The sequence below is a fragment of the Typopeltis vanoorti genome, chromosome 14 (genome assembly GCF_054136105.1).
Source record: "Typopeltis vanoorti isolate ZY-2024b chromosome 14, IOZ_Tvanoo_1.0, whole genome shotgun sequence".
Classification (NCBI taxonomy): Eukaryota; Metazoa; Arthropoda; class Arachnida; order Uropygi; family Thelyphonidae; genus Typopeltis; species Typopeltis vanoorti.
The window spans coordinates 4,189,867-4,209,635 of record NC_143562.1 but is presented as its reverse complement, the minus strand read 5'-3'; the positions used below and the strand labels follow the sequence as shown (position 1 = coordinate 4,209,635).

Genomic DNA, 19,769 nt, shown 5'->3' with positions numbered 1-19,769 from the left:
CATCCCCTAATCATAAAGCAAAGAGCTGAGATTAGCATCTCTATTTTCAATATCACGTTTAATACCACTTTCCTTCATAATGAATAACAGAGGGAACAATGTACATCCTTGCCTGACAGCAGATTTAACATTAAACCTTCTTCCTGTACTTCCTGCAATTCTAACTGCTGACTTACAACTCAAATAAGACTAAGTATTGCATGATACAATGCTCCATTGATATCATATAACTGTAGCATTTTGAATAGTTTCTCTCTTGGCATCTTGTCATATGGCACCTTTTCCAGATCTACAAAACTTAAATACAGATCTTTGTTATATCCCATGATTTCTCAACGATTTGTCGTAAAGTGAAAATCAGATCTTCACAGCCTCTATTTGGCCTGAATCCAGCTTGTTCTTCACCAAGCTTCTCTTCAACAATCCTTCTCAACTGTTTCTCAAGTATAGTTGCATATATCTTACCAGGAACACTCAGTAGAGAAATACCTCTGTAATTCTCACATTCAGTTTTATTTCTCTTTTTATATATGGGTACTATGAGAGCTCTGCTCCAATCATCCAGAATTCATCCCTCTGAACTATGCAGTGCATCCACTGTAAGACTTTTATACCTCCATACTTAGCACTTCTGGTCAAATATCATTTACTCCTGCTGCCTTTCCACATTTCAGGCTTTTGATAGCTTTTTCTACTTCAAGTATGGATAAGCATTTCTGACTGTATGCCTGTTGGGTGTTTTTTACCACCGTGCTATCACTGCTTGCTTCATTTTGTAATTTTTCTAAGTAATTACTCCATTCTTCAAGGATACCTATTTCTCCAGTTTTCATGTCACCATTATCATCTCTAATTCCTTTTACAGCACACATTCCTCCATTTCTGTGCTTCTTCAACAACCTTCAGAATATCTTGCCACTTCTTGATATTTATTTTCTATGTTCTTACCAAAGTCTTCCCATGACTTTTGTTTAGCTAGTTTTACACAGCGTTTAGCTTTCTTACATTTGTCTCTGTATTCTCTAAGAGCACAAGCTGACTTATTTGCCAGGAACTTTTGATATGCCTTCTTCTTTTCTTTGCTTTCACTGCTGCTTTAACTTCCTGTGTCCAACATGTAGTTTTGATTTTTCTATCTTACAGACAACATCATCACATGTTTCTGGCTGAATCAATCAGTGTTTTTGTTCAGGGCTTGCCACTGAATCTCCAAGGTTTAGTTCCTGTTCTCAAACTCTCGATTTTTTTTTAATGATGTTTGTGTATTTTAGTCTACAGTTCACATCTGAAAGCTGCTCAACTTTTATCCACTTTAAAACTTTTTTACATGTTCTTCTTTTCAATATGAAATTCAATTTTATCCTGTTCAAGACTAAATGGTGATCACTTCCAATTTGAAATCTTCTGTATAATGCATAATATATTATAAATATTATATTATGTATATTATAAATAATATTTTTTGTGTAAGCAAACAAAGTGTGTTTGTGGCGTGTGAAGTATCTTCACAACTGGGCTACTTGTATATTGAGGCTAATGACCACATCAGTTACCTCAGTATCCCATAATGCAAGGCACATATCCTTACAAATATGTATAATGCTATGCATTATGGTAAGGGCCACTATCCAGACTGGTTTTGACCTTTATTTAGGCCTCATCAGTGGGAGCCAGACCCAGGAGGGATACTAGGGTTGATGTAATGCAGAAGTCATATATTCCCCAAATACAAGTACCAAGATTGGTTGGTTGGTTGGCTACACTGAATTGCAGTGAACGCTATGAGCCTTCACTGCATATTAAGTATATTAATTTCCCCCCTCCTCAATAGTACACTTGGAAGATGATGGGATATGTATTTTTTCAAATGGAAAAGACATCAGTTTGATTCCAAGAGGAATTCTGGATCCCTGCTGACATGTTTTTTTTGTCAGCAGGGATCCAGAAACTTCTCAATATATGAGGCTTCACTGCATACCACGAATGGCTCAAAACCAAAATTCCAGCTGATCACTCTGTATATACTGCAGCTTTTAAGAACTATAAAAGAATCATCACCAAATCCAAATCAGACTTTGAAATGGCCAAATGCTACAAACTTGCCTTCTGTCTAAATGGCAATCGTTCCTCCTGGTTCTCTTGCCAAGGCCATTGGGTGCAACTTGCTCACCCAGGATTCCACCACAGTGAGGTGACTACAGTACCATTACATCTGGATGGTACTGTAGTCATCTCACCAAAAGACAAGGCTGACTTACTGGCATCACTTTTCTCTTCCAATTCTTACATTGACGACCTCAGCTAAGTTTCTTCCTCTCCACTAAGAACTGCTCTTTTCATATCACCCAAAGTCTTCCACCAGAAAGAAATCCAAACTGATTTCTGTTATTCAGTCTGAGCAGGTGTTTGTATATGGAGGCTAATGACTTCACAGCATCTAGACCATGAGAAGGAGGAACAGAGGTTGTCCCATTTGGCATGCTTGAGGGGGGGGGGGGGTTGTTAGGTATTCTGGTAGGGAGATTGATGATCTGTGTTAGGTTGCCTTGCCATCCCTGCCTGCTTGATCAGTGAAATTGGAGAAAGGAAGCTAATTTGAGTTGTGGATGTTGAAATCCCCAAGAAAGAAAATTAGCTAAGCAAGCCAAAGTAAATCCAAGAGTTTTTTTTGCTATGTAGCAAGTAAGAGAAAGGATGATTATGGAAGGATAACTTCACTCAGTGCTGATGACAGGAAAGTGCCAGAAGCAGAAGAAATAGTTGAGTTATTAAGTGAATACTTTGCAAGGGTATAACATCCAGGAGGAGACTTTGTAGTACCTGATGTGAAAGAGGCTGATATGAGAATTGAAGTACTCAATGTATTGAAAAATATCAATGGAATACAGCAGTGCCTCAGATGAAGTTGTTTAAGCTAAGAGTCTCAGCAGTAGCAATACTTCAAGGGAGTGGAAAAAGAGCAAGATAGTTCTACTATATAAAGGTGGCACCATGACAGAAGCAGCACATTACAGAGAACTTAGCATCCCTGGAGTGATGGTTAAAGTATTGGAAAAGTTGGTTAAAGGTAAAATTCAGGTATGAGTGATAGGAATATGATACTCTATAGGAGGCAGCATGGCTCTGCATAAGGTAGGTCCTGTCTTAGTAATTTATTCACATTTTATAACAAAGTGACAGCAGAATTGGATAAAAGAAATGGCTATACCATGATACTGCTAGAATTTAACGGAATACTGTATGGAAAACTATTATATAAGTTGGGGCAATGGGAATGAATATGAGGCTGGTGGCATGGATAAGGGCGGTTGACAGACAGACACAGGAGTGGAATCATATGCTAGAGTAGAATCAAGGCAAATGATGGTGACTAGTGGAATGCTCAAGGGTTCTGTACTAGAGCCACTACTCTTTAATTTGTATTTGTATATTAATGACAGTAGAAAAGATTTTTTTTTGGTGGGGGGGGGGGGGTATTCAGTTGCTGATGACTCAAAACTGAGGAGGGCAATGGTTGATAAAGGTGACGTAGATATCCTGAAGGATGGATGATTTAAATAAATTGGAAGTGTGGGCAAAGGACAATGATTGGCAATTTAATATTGTAAAACATTAGGTAATGCACTTCAGAATGAAAGGATTGCATACTTTGTACCACACTGATGGTAGTGGATGACAGGAAATTGATGACATTAAAGATCTGGGGGGGGGGGAATAGAAGACTTGCAGTTCAGAGGACATATTACAAAAGCTTGCAAAATGGCTCAAGGGATTGGTTGTATGTTGAAGAACATATTAACAAGTAAAGAAAGGGAGGTTATTATCTCTCCCTCTATAAGGCTATGATTGCCACATTTTGATAACTGCGCACAGATTTGTCACTTGGATTTCTTTAGGATCAGGAGGTGGTCACTCCTGATCCTAGGAGATAAGTGACTAAGCTGGTGAAAGGTCTATGGAATACTCCCTATAAGGATAGATTGAAAGTGTGTGGGTTACTGAGTTTAGCTGGCAGGTGGAAGAGAGGGGAAATGATAGAAACTTAACTTATAACTTACTAATGGGATTCCATAAGACTGAGACAAAAGAAATTTTTCAATATATGATGAATAGGGAGAGAACAAGGGGATCACCCCACCCCCACCAACAAACATAACTGAAGTTGTATAAAAGCATAGTTATAAGGGTGTGCAGAACAGGTTATTTGCTTGGAGAGCAGTGAATGACTGGAATGAATAGCCACAGGATAAATGTGAGTGTCTAAAACAGTGGTTCTTAACTTGAGCGGTAGTGTCCCCTCCATGGGGGGGGGGGGGCACTGTGAATGCTGAAGGGGCGGTAATTGGTTAGGTTAGGGAGGCAGTAAACATTATAATACTATTAATATAATAAAAGCAAAAAATTCTGTATTTAATCTAGCATCCCTATTTATATTGTATTTTTGACGACACTGTTCAGAACATTGTATGTCAGGCAATAGTGTTCAAATTTATTTACTACTTTACTTATTTACAATGAAAGTTAAGTAACTGGGCAACTGTTTGGTCTGAATTTTTCTACATTAAAAATAATTAATTTGGGCTATTTTTAGCAGAATCCCCTACTTTTTATAAGCTTTATCTGCTACTTTTCCTAACACCTATCTGACAACTCTCGATTGCAGCTTATATCTAGCCTGTGGTATCGTGTGGTGCACTTTGTTGCTATTGTGTAGCACTGTAGCCCATTAAAATGAGTGAAAAAAAAGAGAATGTCATCAATTCAAGTGGATATTTAAATTTTGGAGTTATGCTCTATAAATAATGAGCAGTTACTAATGTGCTTAATATGTGAAAAAACTTTCTCAAATGAAGCCTTCAAGAATGATTGGGCATTTAAGAACAAAGCATCCAAATAAAGCAAAAAAGGATGTGGAGTACTTTCACAAATTAAGGACTAAATTTAAAAATTGTCCTGGACTTAAAAGATTGGTTGCAGTACAAAGTAACCAACAAGATAAGGGACTTGTGTTTTACAAATTTTCAAAATTAATTGCCAAATGTAGAAAGCCACATACTATTGGTGAAACTCATCTTACCAACTATAAATGAAGTTTTAGATATAATGTATGTCACGTAAAAGTAATATGATGTTGTCAATTCCTCTCAGCAATAGTTTAGCATCAACAAGAATTGATGAAATGGCAAGGAACATTGAAAAAAAAAAAAAAACTTTGTGATGATTTGAAACCATACAATTTTTTTTACAACTCAACGAGACAACTTTACATGACAATGAAGCTTTGTTAATGGCCTACATGCATTATATTATTGTTATTATTATTATTATGTGACACCTCCAGGAAGTCCAAAGACTTCTCGAGGGAGAGTGTGCCAACAGAATCGAATGATTGATTCCCTTTCTAACTACTAACCGCGCTTAAACTTGCTTAACTTTTTTTTTTGTGAGCCATTAGTAGTAAAGGCTTTACCAATCAACCAACCTTTGCTGGCGAAAAAAATTCTTGAAGAGTTTTTATTTGCTGAACAACTTAAATGACACAAAAGGTTCTACAATTTTTAAGGTCGTTAAAGACTTTATTAATGCTAAAAATTCCTCTCACAAATATTATTGTGTATGCGACTGATGGAGCACCAGCTATGATTGGTCATCGCTGTGGATTTATAGCACATTTAAAAGAAGCAGTTTCAAATATCTTTACAATTCACTGCATTCTTCATAATCAGCACTTAGATGCAAAACATCTTAGCAGGATAAGACTTTGGATGACATTATTAAAGCAGTGAATAAAATAAAAGCCCAGTCATTGAATACTCATTTTTTTGGGACCTCTGTCATGAAAATGAAGAATTTGAGTGTCTTTTGCTTCACACCAAAGTTAGATGGCTCTCAAATGGAAACTATCTGTGATGCTTTAATGATCTCTACGATACTGTTTTTGAATTTCTTAATTCATGTGATGAGAACATGTGTAATGTTCTAAAAAAGAAAAAGGTTGATATTGCATATCTTTTCGATATTTTCACCAAATTAAATGAGGTTAACATCAAATTGCAGGGAAGCAACATGAATCTTAATAAAGCAAAGGGAATTATCGAAGCAAAGATCGAATTTGAACAAGTTGGAGTGAAGAAGTTTTGTCTGTGACTGAGAGAATATATGATTTATGACTCATTATTCTGACTCATCTTTTGAATGTAGTTAATGGTCTATCTCCCTGACGATGGCCACGTAACGGTGGATGAAATATATTGGAGTTTTTGAATAAATTCTATATAATTCTTATTACATGTGTATGCCATTAAACTTACTTTAATATATCTAGTGCACATGTTCCATTAAAGCTATTAATGCTATATTATCTTTCATTTTGAAAATATTGTTTTGATATTTTCAAAAACTGAGGAAGATTTTCAAACACTTACCCAAGCTGCACCCACAATGGGTTATATGGATGAGACTTTGCTAGTAAATCCACCTAAAGAATAAGTGTAAAACAACAGTTAAATTGATTACTCCTAAATATAAAAAAATTTTCAAATATATACTTTAAAATATATTTGTATTTTGTTCACACATTCTTTAAAACCATTCAGTTGATTTTTTTTTCTCTTGTAATTATTTTTATAGTCAGTGGGAAATAATGATGCAGGAAGTTCATGCCACTGAATATGAAGCTGAACTGCCAACAAACTATTCACAAGTTTTGAGGAGTAGTGGCATAGATACTAGCTGAGATAAATAATACTCATTTTAAGGATTGACATATATTTCCACTTATTTTAATGAATTGTCCATTATGCTTAAAATTTTCATTTATCTTTTTTGATAGAAACTTATCAAAAAAGGATGTGGTGATGATTATCCACACACATGAAAGGTCACAAGAACTATAACACTGCAATGCTATGTGTGGGCAAGTGATTAAGTAGAAAATGTAGCCTGTTGATATGTTTCTTAAAGAGTGGGAGATTGTACTCAGTAGGAACAACAGTATGGTGGAAATTGTTCTAAAGAATAGAGGTGAATGGAATGAAGGAAGCTGATGAGTTTTGTCCAGTGGCTGCTCTAATTCTTACATGGTTATAAAAGAAAGTGAAGGAATGGTAGCAGCCAATTCAGAGGAGCGATGCCTATGAAAGTCTCTATAGAAAAGGGCATAATGCTGAAACAGAGTGCCTATGATAAAATGACTAAAGGGAGTCTGTGAGGTAAGAGTCATCTATTCAACAGGTTGCCCTCTTCTGAATATCATCAAGAATTCTTAGGGAAGTCTTTAGTGCTCCATCCCAAATGTGAGAACAGCACCACAAAGTTAGTTAGATTTGAGACTTAAAGTATTAGGAGTTGAGAAGAAGAAAAGCAATGTTTAGAATGGAGAAGAAGAAAAGCAATGTTTAGAATGGAGAAGAATAACAAGCTTTTTAGAGGCTAAGGAGGCATTGTAAGTAATATGTCATATGCCAAGATAAATAAACTGGATGTGACAGTCAACACATGAAGAGAAAGTTTATCTTGAAAAGAAACTAGAACGTTATCAAAAATGAGATGGGATGAGGTAGGATCTTTCTTGCTGGCAATAAGGCAGGCTTGAATTTTTTTTTCTTTTCTTGCATTGAAATTTACTAAGTTGTCTTAACCCTATTTAAGGATGTTGAGGAGATCAGGGTTAAAGTCATTTGCTATGGAAGATCTTGAGGCATTTGACATTAGGGTACTGCAGGGTTTATCGAATGAGGAAGAGGAATAAAGAGTACCGTCATCAATGAAGCTCTGAATAGGATTTGAAGGAAATTTCCATTGATGGAGAAATCTGGTGAGAGGAAGCCATCCATCATGACACACAATGAATGACCAGTGAGGAAGCTGGCAATCTAATCACAGCATAGAAAAGAGGCCATAAGATGGAAGCTTGTGCAGGAAGCACCAGTGCAAGACATGATCAAATGTCTTTGAAATATTGAAGCAATACAATTTTCTCCAAATCTTTCCATGGTCTGTGTCCAAAGGTGGACGAGATTAGCTAGGAGGTCAGCTGTAGAATGAGAATGGCAGAATTCATATTGCTGATCGCTAGTTAACTGCTGAATCTCCAAGTAATTAAGAAGCTGGTTGGTTGTTAATCTTCTCCATCACTTTTGAAAGTACTGAGGTGAGATCAATGGGTCAATAGTTAGATGGCTGACTTTTGTCTCCCTTTTGGGGTACATGTCGTTGTCCCATGCTGTTGGTAGATGCCAGTAGAATATTTAAGCCACTGAAACTTTCACCAAAAGGACATCAGAAAAACCCTCAGTGATCTTTATATAGGCAATACAGGATGGGTGTCAATTATGGAGCACAAGTGGAGGAATACATCGAGGCTAAGAACCTTATTAGTATCAAGATTAATGAGGTTTTTTGGCAAAAGTTCAGAGGAGGCATGCAATGGGTAGTTTGTGAAAGTATGGGAGGTGATTTGCTTTGGTTGTCCAGGCAGGAGTTGAAGGAAAAAAACTGATGCCAAGAGGTCAGCCTTTTCTTTGGGTGAGGTTACCAGAATACCATCAGGATGCAAGATACATGGAAACAGGGAAGGGCAGAAGTTATTATGTTCAACAGCTTTAGCAAAGGACCAGAAGGCTTGACTGCCAGTTGAGAAGGAGGCGAGTTTATTGCCTTTCATTCTTGCAAAGTCTGCTTTGCAAGAATGAAAGCCGGAGTTTTTAATTTAAGCGATTGAACATAAGTGGCATTTTTATCACGGACAGCAGAGCCACATTTTTTTTGAGAACCAGGGCTTGGATACAGGTCAGGGATATGCAGTGGAGTGGGGAATGAAGGTTCACATTCCAGTGAGGATTATTACAGTTACTAGTTCAGTGCAGGCGTTTGGATCATGAGAGTGAAAGCAGTAATCTGACCATGGAAAAGCAGCATAAAAATTCCAGAGGTCATTCCATTTGGCACAATTATAGTGCCATAGGGTACAAAGCTGAGATTGGCTGGGCAAAGGATGAACTGTAGAGAAGGAGACTTGAATAAGATCATGGTCAAAGTTGCCAAGAGGAGAGCAGACATCCATGGTATATTTGGAAGGAAAGTTGGTTAAGAAAAGGTCAAGAATGATGAAAAAGGTAGAATGATGAGGATTGTCTGGTGTTCTGGTTGGTGGAGTGACTATTTGTGTTAGGTCATGACTGATGGCAAAAGATTCAGCTTCCCTTCCAGATTGATCTGTGAAGTTGGAATAGGGGAGACAGTTTGTGTAAGGGATGTTAAAGGCCCCAAGGAATCAAACCAATAGAAATCAATTTTTAGTGATAGGTAGACAAAAAGGGCAGCAGGATTGTCAGAGTTAGGAGAGCAGTAAAGGCAGCAAATGAAGGCTGTGAAGTGAGGTAAGGAAATCTTGAGTCAGAGCAGATGTTGTTTACTCCCTTGTACTATATTCACCTGATGAAGTTGGCATTTCCAATGAAACTAGTAGTGAAACCTTATTAAATCTCTTACATTTTTTTTCTCGGTGTTTAAGTCAGTTAATAATTATAAACATGTCATTAAACTGAGTCAATCACTCTGTAAATAAACACACACACACACACATATGTGTGTGTGTGTGTGTGTGTGTGTATTCTGTAGAAAGTATGTATGTATATATATATCATCATCATACGTATCAAGGATTTAGGCCTAGTATGGCCTGTTCCGGCCTTAGAAGTCATCGTTGAATCGTTTAAGAGGATGTCCTGGTTTTCTTTTTCCTAATGGGTTGTACTTTAAGGCTTGTTTTGGTAATCTTTCTGTTTTCATTCTTTGAACGTGTTCCATCCATTTATGTTTATATTTTTTAATTTTTTCAATTACTGGTTCTTGGTTTAATGCTTTCATAATATCTTCGTTTCTTTTGTGATCAAATAGGGTATACTTTACAGTTTTTCTCATAAACTTCATTTCTGCTGTTGTTAGTCTTTGTTTGTCTTTTTGTTTTATTGTCCAGATTTCGCTTCCATACATTAAGACCGGTAGGGCTAATGTATTGTATACTTTTAGCCTGGTTTGTTTTTGAACTAGGTTTGGTTTAAATATAGAGTTAATTACTCCTGTTATTTTTAAATATTTTGCAATTTTTATGTTTATATCTTTTTCATTTTCATAAGTGATCATACATCGTAGGTAGTTAAATGAATTCACCTGTTCTAAGATCTTGTTATCTATTACTATTTTAGTTCTTGCTGGATCTTGTCCTTTAAAGGCCATAGTTTTTGATTTTTCCGTTGATATTATCATACCATAATCTTTGGATATCTCATTTAGATTTAAAATAGCTTTCTGTAAGTTATCTTCAGAATTTGTAATTATTATTTGGTCGTCTGCAAAGAGGAGAGTGTTTAAGTTAACTGTAGGTGAAAGTTTAATTCCTTGATGTAAATTTTTACTCCATTTTATTATTATTTCATTTAAGTAGATATTAAAAAGAGTTGCTGAGAGGGGACATCCCTGTCGGACCCCTTGGTTTATCTCTCTTGTATATGATAGCTCGTGATTTAATCTTATTTGTATTTGATTATTTTCATATATACTTCTGACAGCTTTTAGGATATTATTTGGTATTTGTCTTTCTTTTAATATGCTAAATAATATGTTTCTTTTAACTTTGTCAAATGCTTTTTCAAAGTCAATAAATGCAATATGTGTTTCTAAATTATATTCTCTTCTTTTCTCTATTATTAATTTTAGGCAGAAGGCTGGGTCTATACATGATCGTCCTTTTCTAAATCCATTTTGTACCTCTAGAATAAAGTTTTCGGAATATTTCATTAGTTTGTTATTTAAGATTCTGCTATATATTTTGTAACATGAATTTAGTATACTGATACCTCTATAGTTTTTAGGGTCATCTCTATTACCTTTCTTAAAGATAGGAATCACAATTGCTTTTTTCCATTCTATTGGGGGGATACCAGTTGAGTAAATTTTATTTAAAAATAATAAGAGTCTTCCTTTGAATCTTGTTCCCGAGTATTTATATAGTTCTGAACCTAGCTTATCTTCTCCAGGTGATTTTCCGTTTCTTGTTTCTTTCAGGCTGATTTCTAATTCTTCTTCAGTTATTTCCTTTTCATTTTCGTTAACTGTTTGCCAGTTGTCTTTTTTAAAATATTTGTCTGTCCACAGTTCTGTGTAGTAATTTAGATATTCTTCTAATTTCAATTCAGTGTTTAGTGTTCAAATCAGTGTTTAGTGTTTAATATATATATATAGAGGAGCACATTGCAAGATATGTTACAGAATATGAGTAGGAAGACATATAAAAGAAGATATTGCATCCACGATTAAGAAGAGAGAGGTTGTTATCATGAATCAATAATCTGACCTCATCTATCTGTATTCATACTAATACCCATAATAAGTACAGGCAGTGAACAGTTGCAATATATTATCAAGGTTGGTCTCAGTTAATTCAGTATTATTATTACTATATGACACCTTCATGGAGTCCAAGGACTCATCGTGGGAGGACACTCTACTCCACTTCGCTGGATACATTTCAGCCTGTACTCTACTATTAAATTCTCCTAATACCACACTACTATCATCAACGGCATCTATCGCCCATCATCGCCAAGAACAGTATATTTTGTCTGTAAATTGCGTATGTTCTGAAGGCTGATTTGTCTGTGCGCGAGATGAAAAACCCTGCTACCTCCGTATGAGATCGGTCAACTCGCCTTCAATTGAAAAAGCCCTATAAGGATCCCCCCCCCCTCGTAACAACAAGAATCGAACCCAGGTCTTTTCCAACCGAAGGGCGCAATGTTCTGCTGTTCTTCCAATTGCATACGGAGGCTCCCTATGGAGTATCCAGTGATAAATAAGTGGAGTGTACCATAATAAAAAAATTACACTGATAGGCATATTGCTACAGCTTCCAAAATAGTGCTAAGTTGGATGTACTGAAAAGGTAAGATTGTCACAAGAATTATGCCTCCATGATGAGTAGGTTAAGCTCCATTTCTGTACTTGCTAATAATAATGAAATGCCAGAAGGTGAGCGTTCTCACTGGGTGTTTTAAATATCTCTCCAGCAGACAGAAAGAGAAATTCATATTTCTGTAGAAAGATCATACATATTTTAATGGAATCTGCAACAGTTTTACTGTAAGAATTTCACTCCTTTTTGCTTTTTAGATTTATTTGATTTCCAAGAGGGCATACCTTTGTTTAGCTTGTGTCGGTCATTTGATTTTTAAAAATCTGGAGGGCAAATGATCACTGGGTTTTAAATATCACTTGCAGACAGACAGAAAGATAAGATATAGGGTTTTACTTCTGTGAAAGGACTTTGATATCCATGTTTTTGCAGAATTCATGACATTTCCACTGTAAGAATTACCCTCTACTTTGGCTTTTTAGTCTTTTCTCATTTCTGAGAGGTTGACAGCTTATATCAGACACAGGGACTGAAGAATATAAGAGATTACATAGAAAAGTCAGAAGAGCATCAAACAGAACAAGGAAAAGTTCTGTACTAATAAATGAGAAGAGATAGAGTTCCAGATGAAGAGGCACAATTATAAAAGGAGGTTTTATTTAGTTTGCGACCTAAAGCACAAGTTTAAGGCCAAACTGAATGTTATCAAAGACAGAAATGGAGTATTTAACAGAAGAATTGGAAATCAAAAACAGATGGAAAGAATACGAGGGTGGTCTGAAAAGTTCTTGGCCTAACAATGAAAAAACGAATTTATAATTTCAAAATTATTTTTATTTTTCAACATAATCTCCGTTAAGACTAATACATTTATTCCAGCGATGCTCCAGCACCATTATTGCGTCTCTGTAGTGGTTCTCAGTAAGATCCTGTTTTGACTGCTGTTTGGATTCTGGTGTGTAAAGGTAAATCCAAGTCCCATCCATAGTAATAAATCGATGCACAAAATCAGTTTTATTCTTGTTAAAACACTCCAAGCAAGCACTGTTCAGAGATTTTCATGCGAGTGCATTTTTGATCTGTTGTGATCAAAAATGGATGCCAGTGCGTGGCACCCATTTTGACAGAGCTTTTTCATTTGCAATTCTTCATGCAAAATATATCATACACATTCTTTTGAAATGCCTATAGTCTCAGCAATTTCACGCACTTTCACTCATCGGTCATCCAATACCATATTGTGCACTTGATCAATGATTTCTGGTGTTGTCACACTTTTTGGAGGTCCTTCACGTGAATCATCTTCAAGGCTGGTACGGCCATGTTTAAACTCACCAGTCCATTTCTTAACTGTCGAAAATGAAGGAGAAGAGTGCCCATAAACTTTTATGAACTTCGAATGAATTTTTTTTGGCGTTAAACCTTCTTTTACAAAGAATTTTATAACCGCATGATACTCAATTTTATCCATTTCAAGGGATACAGACAACACTTTTGCTTCAGACAGCTGTATAAAACAAACTACTACTTGATGGAATGACTTGCAATTTCACATGGATGCTTAATACAGATGTACCAACTTAGAGAAAAAAAAATCGTGCTGAGTGTTGGCATCTATGTTCGATGCCGAGAACTTTTCAGACCACCTTCATACTGTGAGGAACTGTATAATAGAGTGGATTAAGAAAATTTGGAGGAGCCCTCTCACAGGAAAATTCCAATTTGGAACTTCCTCCACTTAGGCATGAAGAAAGAGCAGTTAAGCAGCTTAACAACAATAAGGTCCCAGGTGCAGATGGAATTCCAACAGAGTTAATTAAGGCCACAGGGAACGGAGGGATAAGAGTGTTTCAAAGATTGACTACAAGGATATGGGAGACAGGATCATTGGCCTAGAGACCAGAAGAAGTTGGTTATCATAGCACTACATAAGAAGGGAGATATGAAATATTAGATGACATTATATCTTGCAAGAACTATAGAACTATTAGTTTAATATCTCATGCAAGCAAAATTTTACTGAAGATCTCTGGTGCCATTACCTTCCTAAAACCTGTTTGTTCCTTGGACATCTCTGCCTCAACTTTTCGCCTCAATCCTATTTAGCATGATAAAATCATGCTAAATAGGATTGAAGATCACATTCACAAGTTGTTGTTTTTCCAACAGCAACTTATGGATGTGAGACATGGAACCAAAAGAAGTCAGATAAGAAGGATAGCTGCTTTTGAGATGTGGTGTTAAAGAAGGTTGTTGAGGATATCATATACTGAAAGGTGTACAAATGAATGTGTGTTAGACAAGATCAGTAGGTCTTTAAGGCTCCTTAAAGATATTGGCAGAAGAAAGTTAAAATATTTTTGACACATTGAAAGGATGACTTCTCAGAACAGTAATAGAAAAAGGAGGAAAGAGTAGACTGTTAATGAGATGGATGGCTGGTGTGTGTGTGTGTGTGTGTGTGTGTGTGTGTGTGTGTGTGTGTGTGTGTGTGTGGAGTGACTGACCTTCAGAAAAGCATACAACAGGACTACATGACGAGGACTGGTGTGGCACATCACCGAGCATCAGAGTGACCATACAGCATTTGTGGATGCCCAATGAACAGATGAGACGAGACTGCTTATATTTGTTCGTCATTTGATTTTGAAAGGTATGGATGCTAGTGTCCATCTCTTCCTCTGGCAAAATGTTTAATACATCATCTGATATACTATAATTTCTTGCATTTACTTTAAAATGATTTTAGTAATCACACTATGTATATATTATATAGAAATCGATCAGATTTCTGTTGTTGTTTGACATTGTAGCAAATGCAACTAGTGCTTTGATGTTCATTTACTATGTTTCTTAATTGAAGCCTCTGGCTCATTTGTTGTTTTCATTTCAAGAAACCCTGAGTTTCCTTTAGAGAGAACCCCACCACATCCATATGAGACCAGCTAACTCACCTTCATTTGAAAAGCCCTTTGGAAATACTTGATGAGATTTGAATTCAGGTCTTTCCAACCAAAGAGCATCAATACTAAATCAATTACAGAGATTTAAGTCCAGTAAAAGACCCAATCATTATTAGATTGGGTCTTTTCCCCAAATTTTCCCAAAAGATTTCTATATGACTGTAATTCATTTCCTACTCCATCATCTTATCTTTTATTAGAATGAACTTTTCATTTTATCTTAAGTTGTTTGGATTTTGTGGCATGAAATTTAGTCCTGATTTTTTTTTACTCTTTTGTATTTCACATCCTTTCATTTATGTACTGATGTATTTTACATGATCTCTCAGAAAGAGAGTGGTAGGGTAGGCATAACCAGAAATGGTACAAATCCTGCTGATCATGGTGAACATCAATTGGATACTACAATTTTTTCCATGGCCCAGCTGTTTATTTTTATTTCTGGAAGGTTTAGGAGACAAATCAAAAAGTCCTGCAGATATCTGTCACCTTGATGTTGATTGATTTTAGAAATGAAGTAATTGTCATATTCTTTATGTAAGGTAGTACAGACTGCTTGCTTCTGTTGGTGGTTCTTATTATTTGTTTTTCTAGGCAAATCCTCATCTTATATCAAGAATATCTTGGACTGTAACAATAAAAAGTTTCTGCACTTCATCTTTCACTGATAAACCTTAATTGATTTAGATATTGTTTCGATGTTTACCCATTTGTTTGAAATATATTCTTAATGTACTAAAATGAAATTTCCTGATATTATATAACTATAGTTTTATTATAACCCTAGTTATTTCAATGTTAAAATATAAGCAAATCATTCAATATTTCTACCTTCACATTAAGGTCTTATCTCAAACACACATGCACACAAAGAAACCAGCTACATTTCCAATATGCACAGTAAACCAAAGTATTGCTAATTTCATCTAACTGTTAATCTCACTAGCCAGATCTCTGGAGGGAAAAGCCCCATTTTTATAAGGTAGCTGGTGAAAATTTTCAGTCCTTTACTAGTTTTAAAATGCACTGGTTTAATGGCAGCAACATTAGATAATAAGACTTTATTATAAGGTATTCTAAGATATAATGTCATAGAATAACAGGTCCTAGGGATACCTTAGAACTGAAGTTGATCTCCAGCATATATAAAAAACAACTCTAACTTTGATGGCTTCTTTTACCCCACTACAGGTCAGGATAGTAGGATCAACAGTGACCAAATTATTAATACTAGCCTGACCTGTAGTGGGGTAAAAGACGCCATCAAAGTTAGAGTTGTTTTTTTATACGTGCTGGAGATGATGATGATGAGAAGATGGTGACAAGCTACATTATAATGCACATTGTTCTTTGTGTGTGTGTGTTCTAGATGGCCTAAATATGAACAAGTAATTAGTTTGGTTGGTTTATTTTATCTCTGCATAGTAGTATCCATAATTTTGCCATCAGGAAATCAAATAACCATCATATCGTGAAGGAAAGAAAACTGTACAAGCAATTAGAAAGAACAGCTATGAAAAATACATTTGCCCCACTTTTTCCATGAAGAATTTCACATAATCTCCTCTGTGACATTCTTCCTAAGCCTTTAGCATAATTCAGAATTGTGAATATTTTTTTTGTGTGTGTGTGGCAAGGTTCAATGCCAGAACTACAAGAGTTTGTAAATGAGATTAATTGCATTCTACAGCTTACCTCCTGAAAGTGAATGGCATTAATCTCATTTGTCAAATAGATGGAATTCCTTGTCAATTAAACAGAGCATGCATTTATATGCTTATTCCTTCTCATAATCTTCATCCACATCAGAAATTTGAAACCTTAAGGCTTGTCTCTTGAACATGCTCTCTTAGTTCCCAAGTCATCGACAGAATGGGAGAGGAAAGATCAGCAAAACAAGTGTTCTCTGCCAGGTTGGCAAGAAAAAGACCCAGAAGAAGACCAGGATATTAGGTAAATAGTGCTTTAGAAGACAGAAGTAAGATATGATAATGTTGAAATCTTGACAGGTAATAGATTGATTTGGAGGAAAATTGAAGATAGGAAGTTAGTAATGATGTAAATTTTTCGTGTAGTACTATCATATCCTGTACATCCCTTGAGGTACATGTCAGGAATTTGACGATGCCAATGATACTATTATCAACCAATATGCTATAGAATCAACAGCAAGAATTCAATAAGGAAATTCACCAAAATACTACCAGTAATCTTGTAATAAAGAGGCATGTAATATACACATGAGCACTTCTAAGTCACATAAGAACTTAAACTTCATTCTTTTTTCTCCTTTCCACTTTTTCCAAAAATATTGAGTCTCATGTTTGGTGTTAGAGTGCCAAGCATAACAGAAACGTTGTACTCTGGTTTTGTGGACTGTCCTCATGTTGGGTAGATGGCTAAGAAAGTTTATGATAACAGTTTAATGAAAATGAAGCACAGTGCACAGAAATAAATTAAACAATGACTGTAACAGAGATATTATCACAAGCAAAACTTGCAGACACATACACAGCATATAGGAAATTAATAGAAATGATCAATGTAAACATAAAGTTCTAGAATGGAAGGTGTATTGTTTTATCTCCTTCCAGACATTCATCTGGAAGGATATAAAAAAATACATCTGCTACCACAACTATGGGCAGTCAGGTCCATGCTATGATCACTCCCAGAGAAAAATAACCCTACTATGCTTCATTGCACAATTACAAATATGAGTGACTCTGCAATCAGCAACTGCACTTATCCATCAAGAATACATCTTCTAATACTTTACGTTTTGAGTCTAATCATTTTATTTGTATTGCCTGTTCACATTATAGTTTTATAACGTGCTATGATTATGTCTCTGTAACAGAAAAGAAATAATGGAATCATTATACAGTTGTTTAATCCATTCCTATGTACTGTGCTATGTTTCCATTGAATTACAATTAAGCCTATACAAATGCACCCATAGCTCAAAAATTCCTATCTTGGTGAATGATTTATCAACCTTTATCCCACTTAAGTAGGGCTGCTGTTATTAATGAGTCTCCTCCACATCCTCCTGTCTTGGGCTGCAACCATATCTAAGTTCTTCATCCAGGATATATAATATCCTTAATATATATTATTGTTATCCTTTCTTTTAGAGTTACACGGTGATCAGCATTCATTTTAAAAATTTATGGAATTTATAGCCGTGCTAAAAAAAACTTGTTTATTATCCCGACGTTTCAATCTTCACATCAAGATCATCATCTGGAGCATACATCAATATACAAGACAAGCTGAGTTACATTATTAACTGTAAGCTAAAGAAACAATAATTTGATCACATGTTATTCTACTGGCATGACCTCTAGTGAAAAAAAGTGAAAAAACAAAATTACATCAAGCTAAATTCTATTTACGATGACAGGAATAAACATTCTTTCAGATGGTTTTCTTTCAGAAACAATGATGTTATTTTAAATGCTACAGAATATGATAATAAAATGAAAAGTCTCCTGGAGGATACAAACACCTACAAACCCTTAGACAGAGACCCAACTTGGCATACACACAAAAAAAACAAATGATCTCATAAAAAAAGTGCCTCTCTGGATGGAAGAACTTAAAAAATACTTACAATCAAAACATCCTTTGATACCAAAAATCTATTGGTGTTCCAAAGATCCACAAGACAGATATACCTTTAAGACCAATAGTAGATGGAAGAGATTCACCGACTTCCAACTTGGTGAAATACCTCACCAACATGATCTCACATCATACAGGAAAAACATCTTCCTTCATAAAAATAGTACACATTTCATAGAAAAAGTGAAAGATATACATATTAGTCCATCAGACATCTTAGCAAGTCTAGACATCATCAGCTTGTTTACAAACGTCCTGAGACAAGAAATTTTGAATCTCCTAGAGGACATCTTAGATCTTTTTAAACATTGTATAAACAATACTTTTTTCACCTATCAAGACAGAATCTGGGAACAAAAAGAAGGACTGGCCATGGGTTCATCATTATCACTAATATTAGCAAACCAAAAATATGGCTATGCTATGTAGACGATATTTTCATCATATGGAATGGAACAATTTGTCATGTTGTACCATCATTTTTTATTTTTTATTAAACCTGATATCAAAATTGGGTGCGGATGATGTTATACTTCTAAATAAATCCGCTACAAGTCTCTAAGATTCTCTGACTAAATTGAATAGCTGTTGTAATAGATATGGTATGAAGGTCAGCAATAAAAAGATAAAGACAATGAAAACAGGCAGAATCATTGAAAATGTCAACTGTGTTGTGAATGGAGAACCTGTGGAACAAGTAAAACATTTCAGCTACTTAGGCACGATTTTTACTGAAGATGGTAAATAAAATATAGAAATAGACAACAGAATCAGCAAAGCTGGTATGGTGGGAAGTCAATTGAATAAATTCATATGGAATAAGAGAGAAATTAGTCGGAACACTAAATTAGCTGTATACAAGACAGTGTTCAAACCAGTTTTAACTTATGGATCTGAGAGCTGGGTCAGAAGTAAAACACTTGACCAAAGACTAGAGACTGCAGATATTAAAGTCCTGAGAAAGATTATAGGCGTGAACAGATGGCATCAATGGCAATGTCATATTAAAAATGAGGATATTAGGAAAGAACTTGACATTGTCAGCATCCAGGAATACATTAGCAGAGCTAATCTCAGGTGGTATGGTCATTTAAACAGAATGGGCGCAGAAAGATTAGCAAAACAAGTGTTCTTTGCCAGGTTGGCAGCAAAACGACCCAGATATAGGTGGATTGATACGGTACAAAGTGCCTTAGACGATAGAAATATAAGATCTGATAATGTTGGAGTCTTGACAAGTAACAGACTAATTTGGAGGAAAATTG

At 35.6% G+C, this 19,769-nt stretch overlaps 1 protein-coding gene across 1 annotated transcript in view; it reads right to left on the bottom strand.

Moving 5' to 3' along the window:
• Positions 1 to 19,769, bottom strand: part of LOC150099128 (folliculin-interacting protein 2-like) — a 412,583-nt gene that overhangs the window by 113,539 nt on the left and 279,275 nt on the right. The window contains exon 12 of the mRNA XM_090404004.1: positions 6,426 to 6,478. Within this exon, the coding sequence (XP_090260130.1) occupies positions 6,426 to 6,478 (53 nt within the window). The remainder of the gene's footprint in view (positions 1 to 6,425; positions 6,479 to 19,769) is intronic.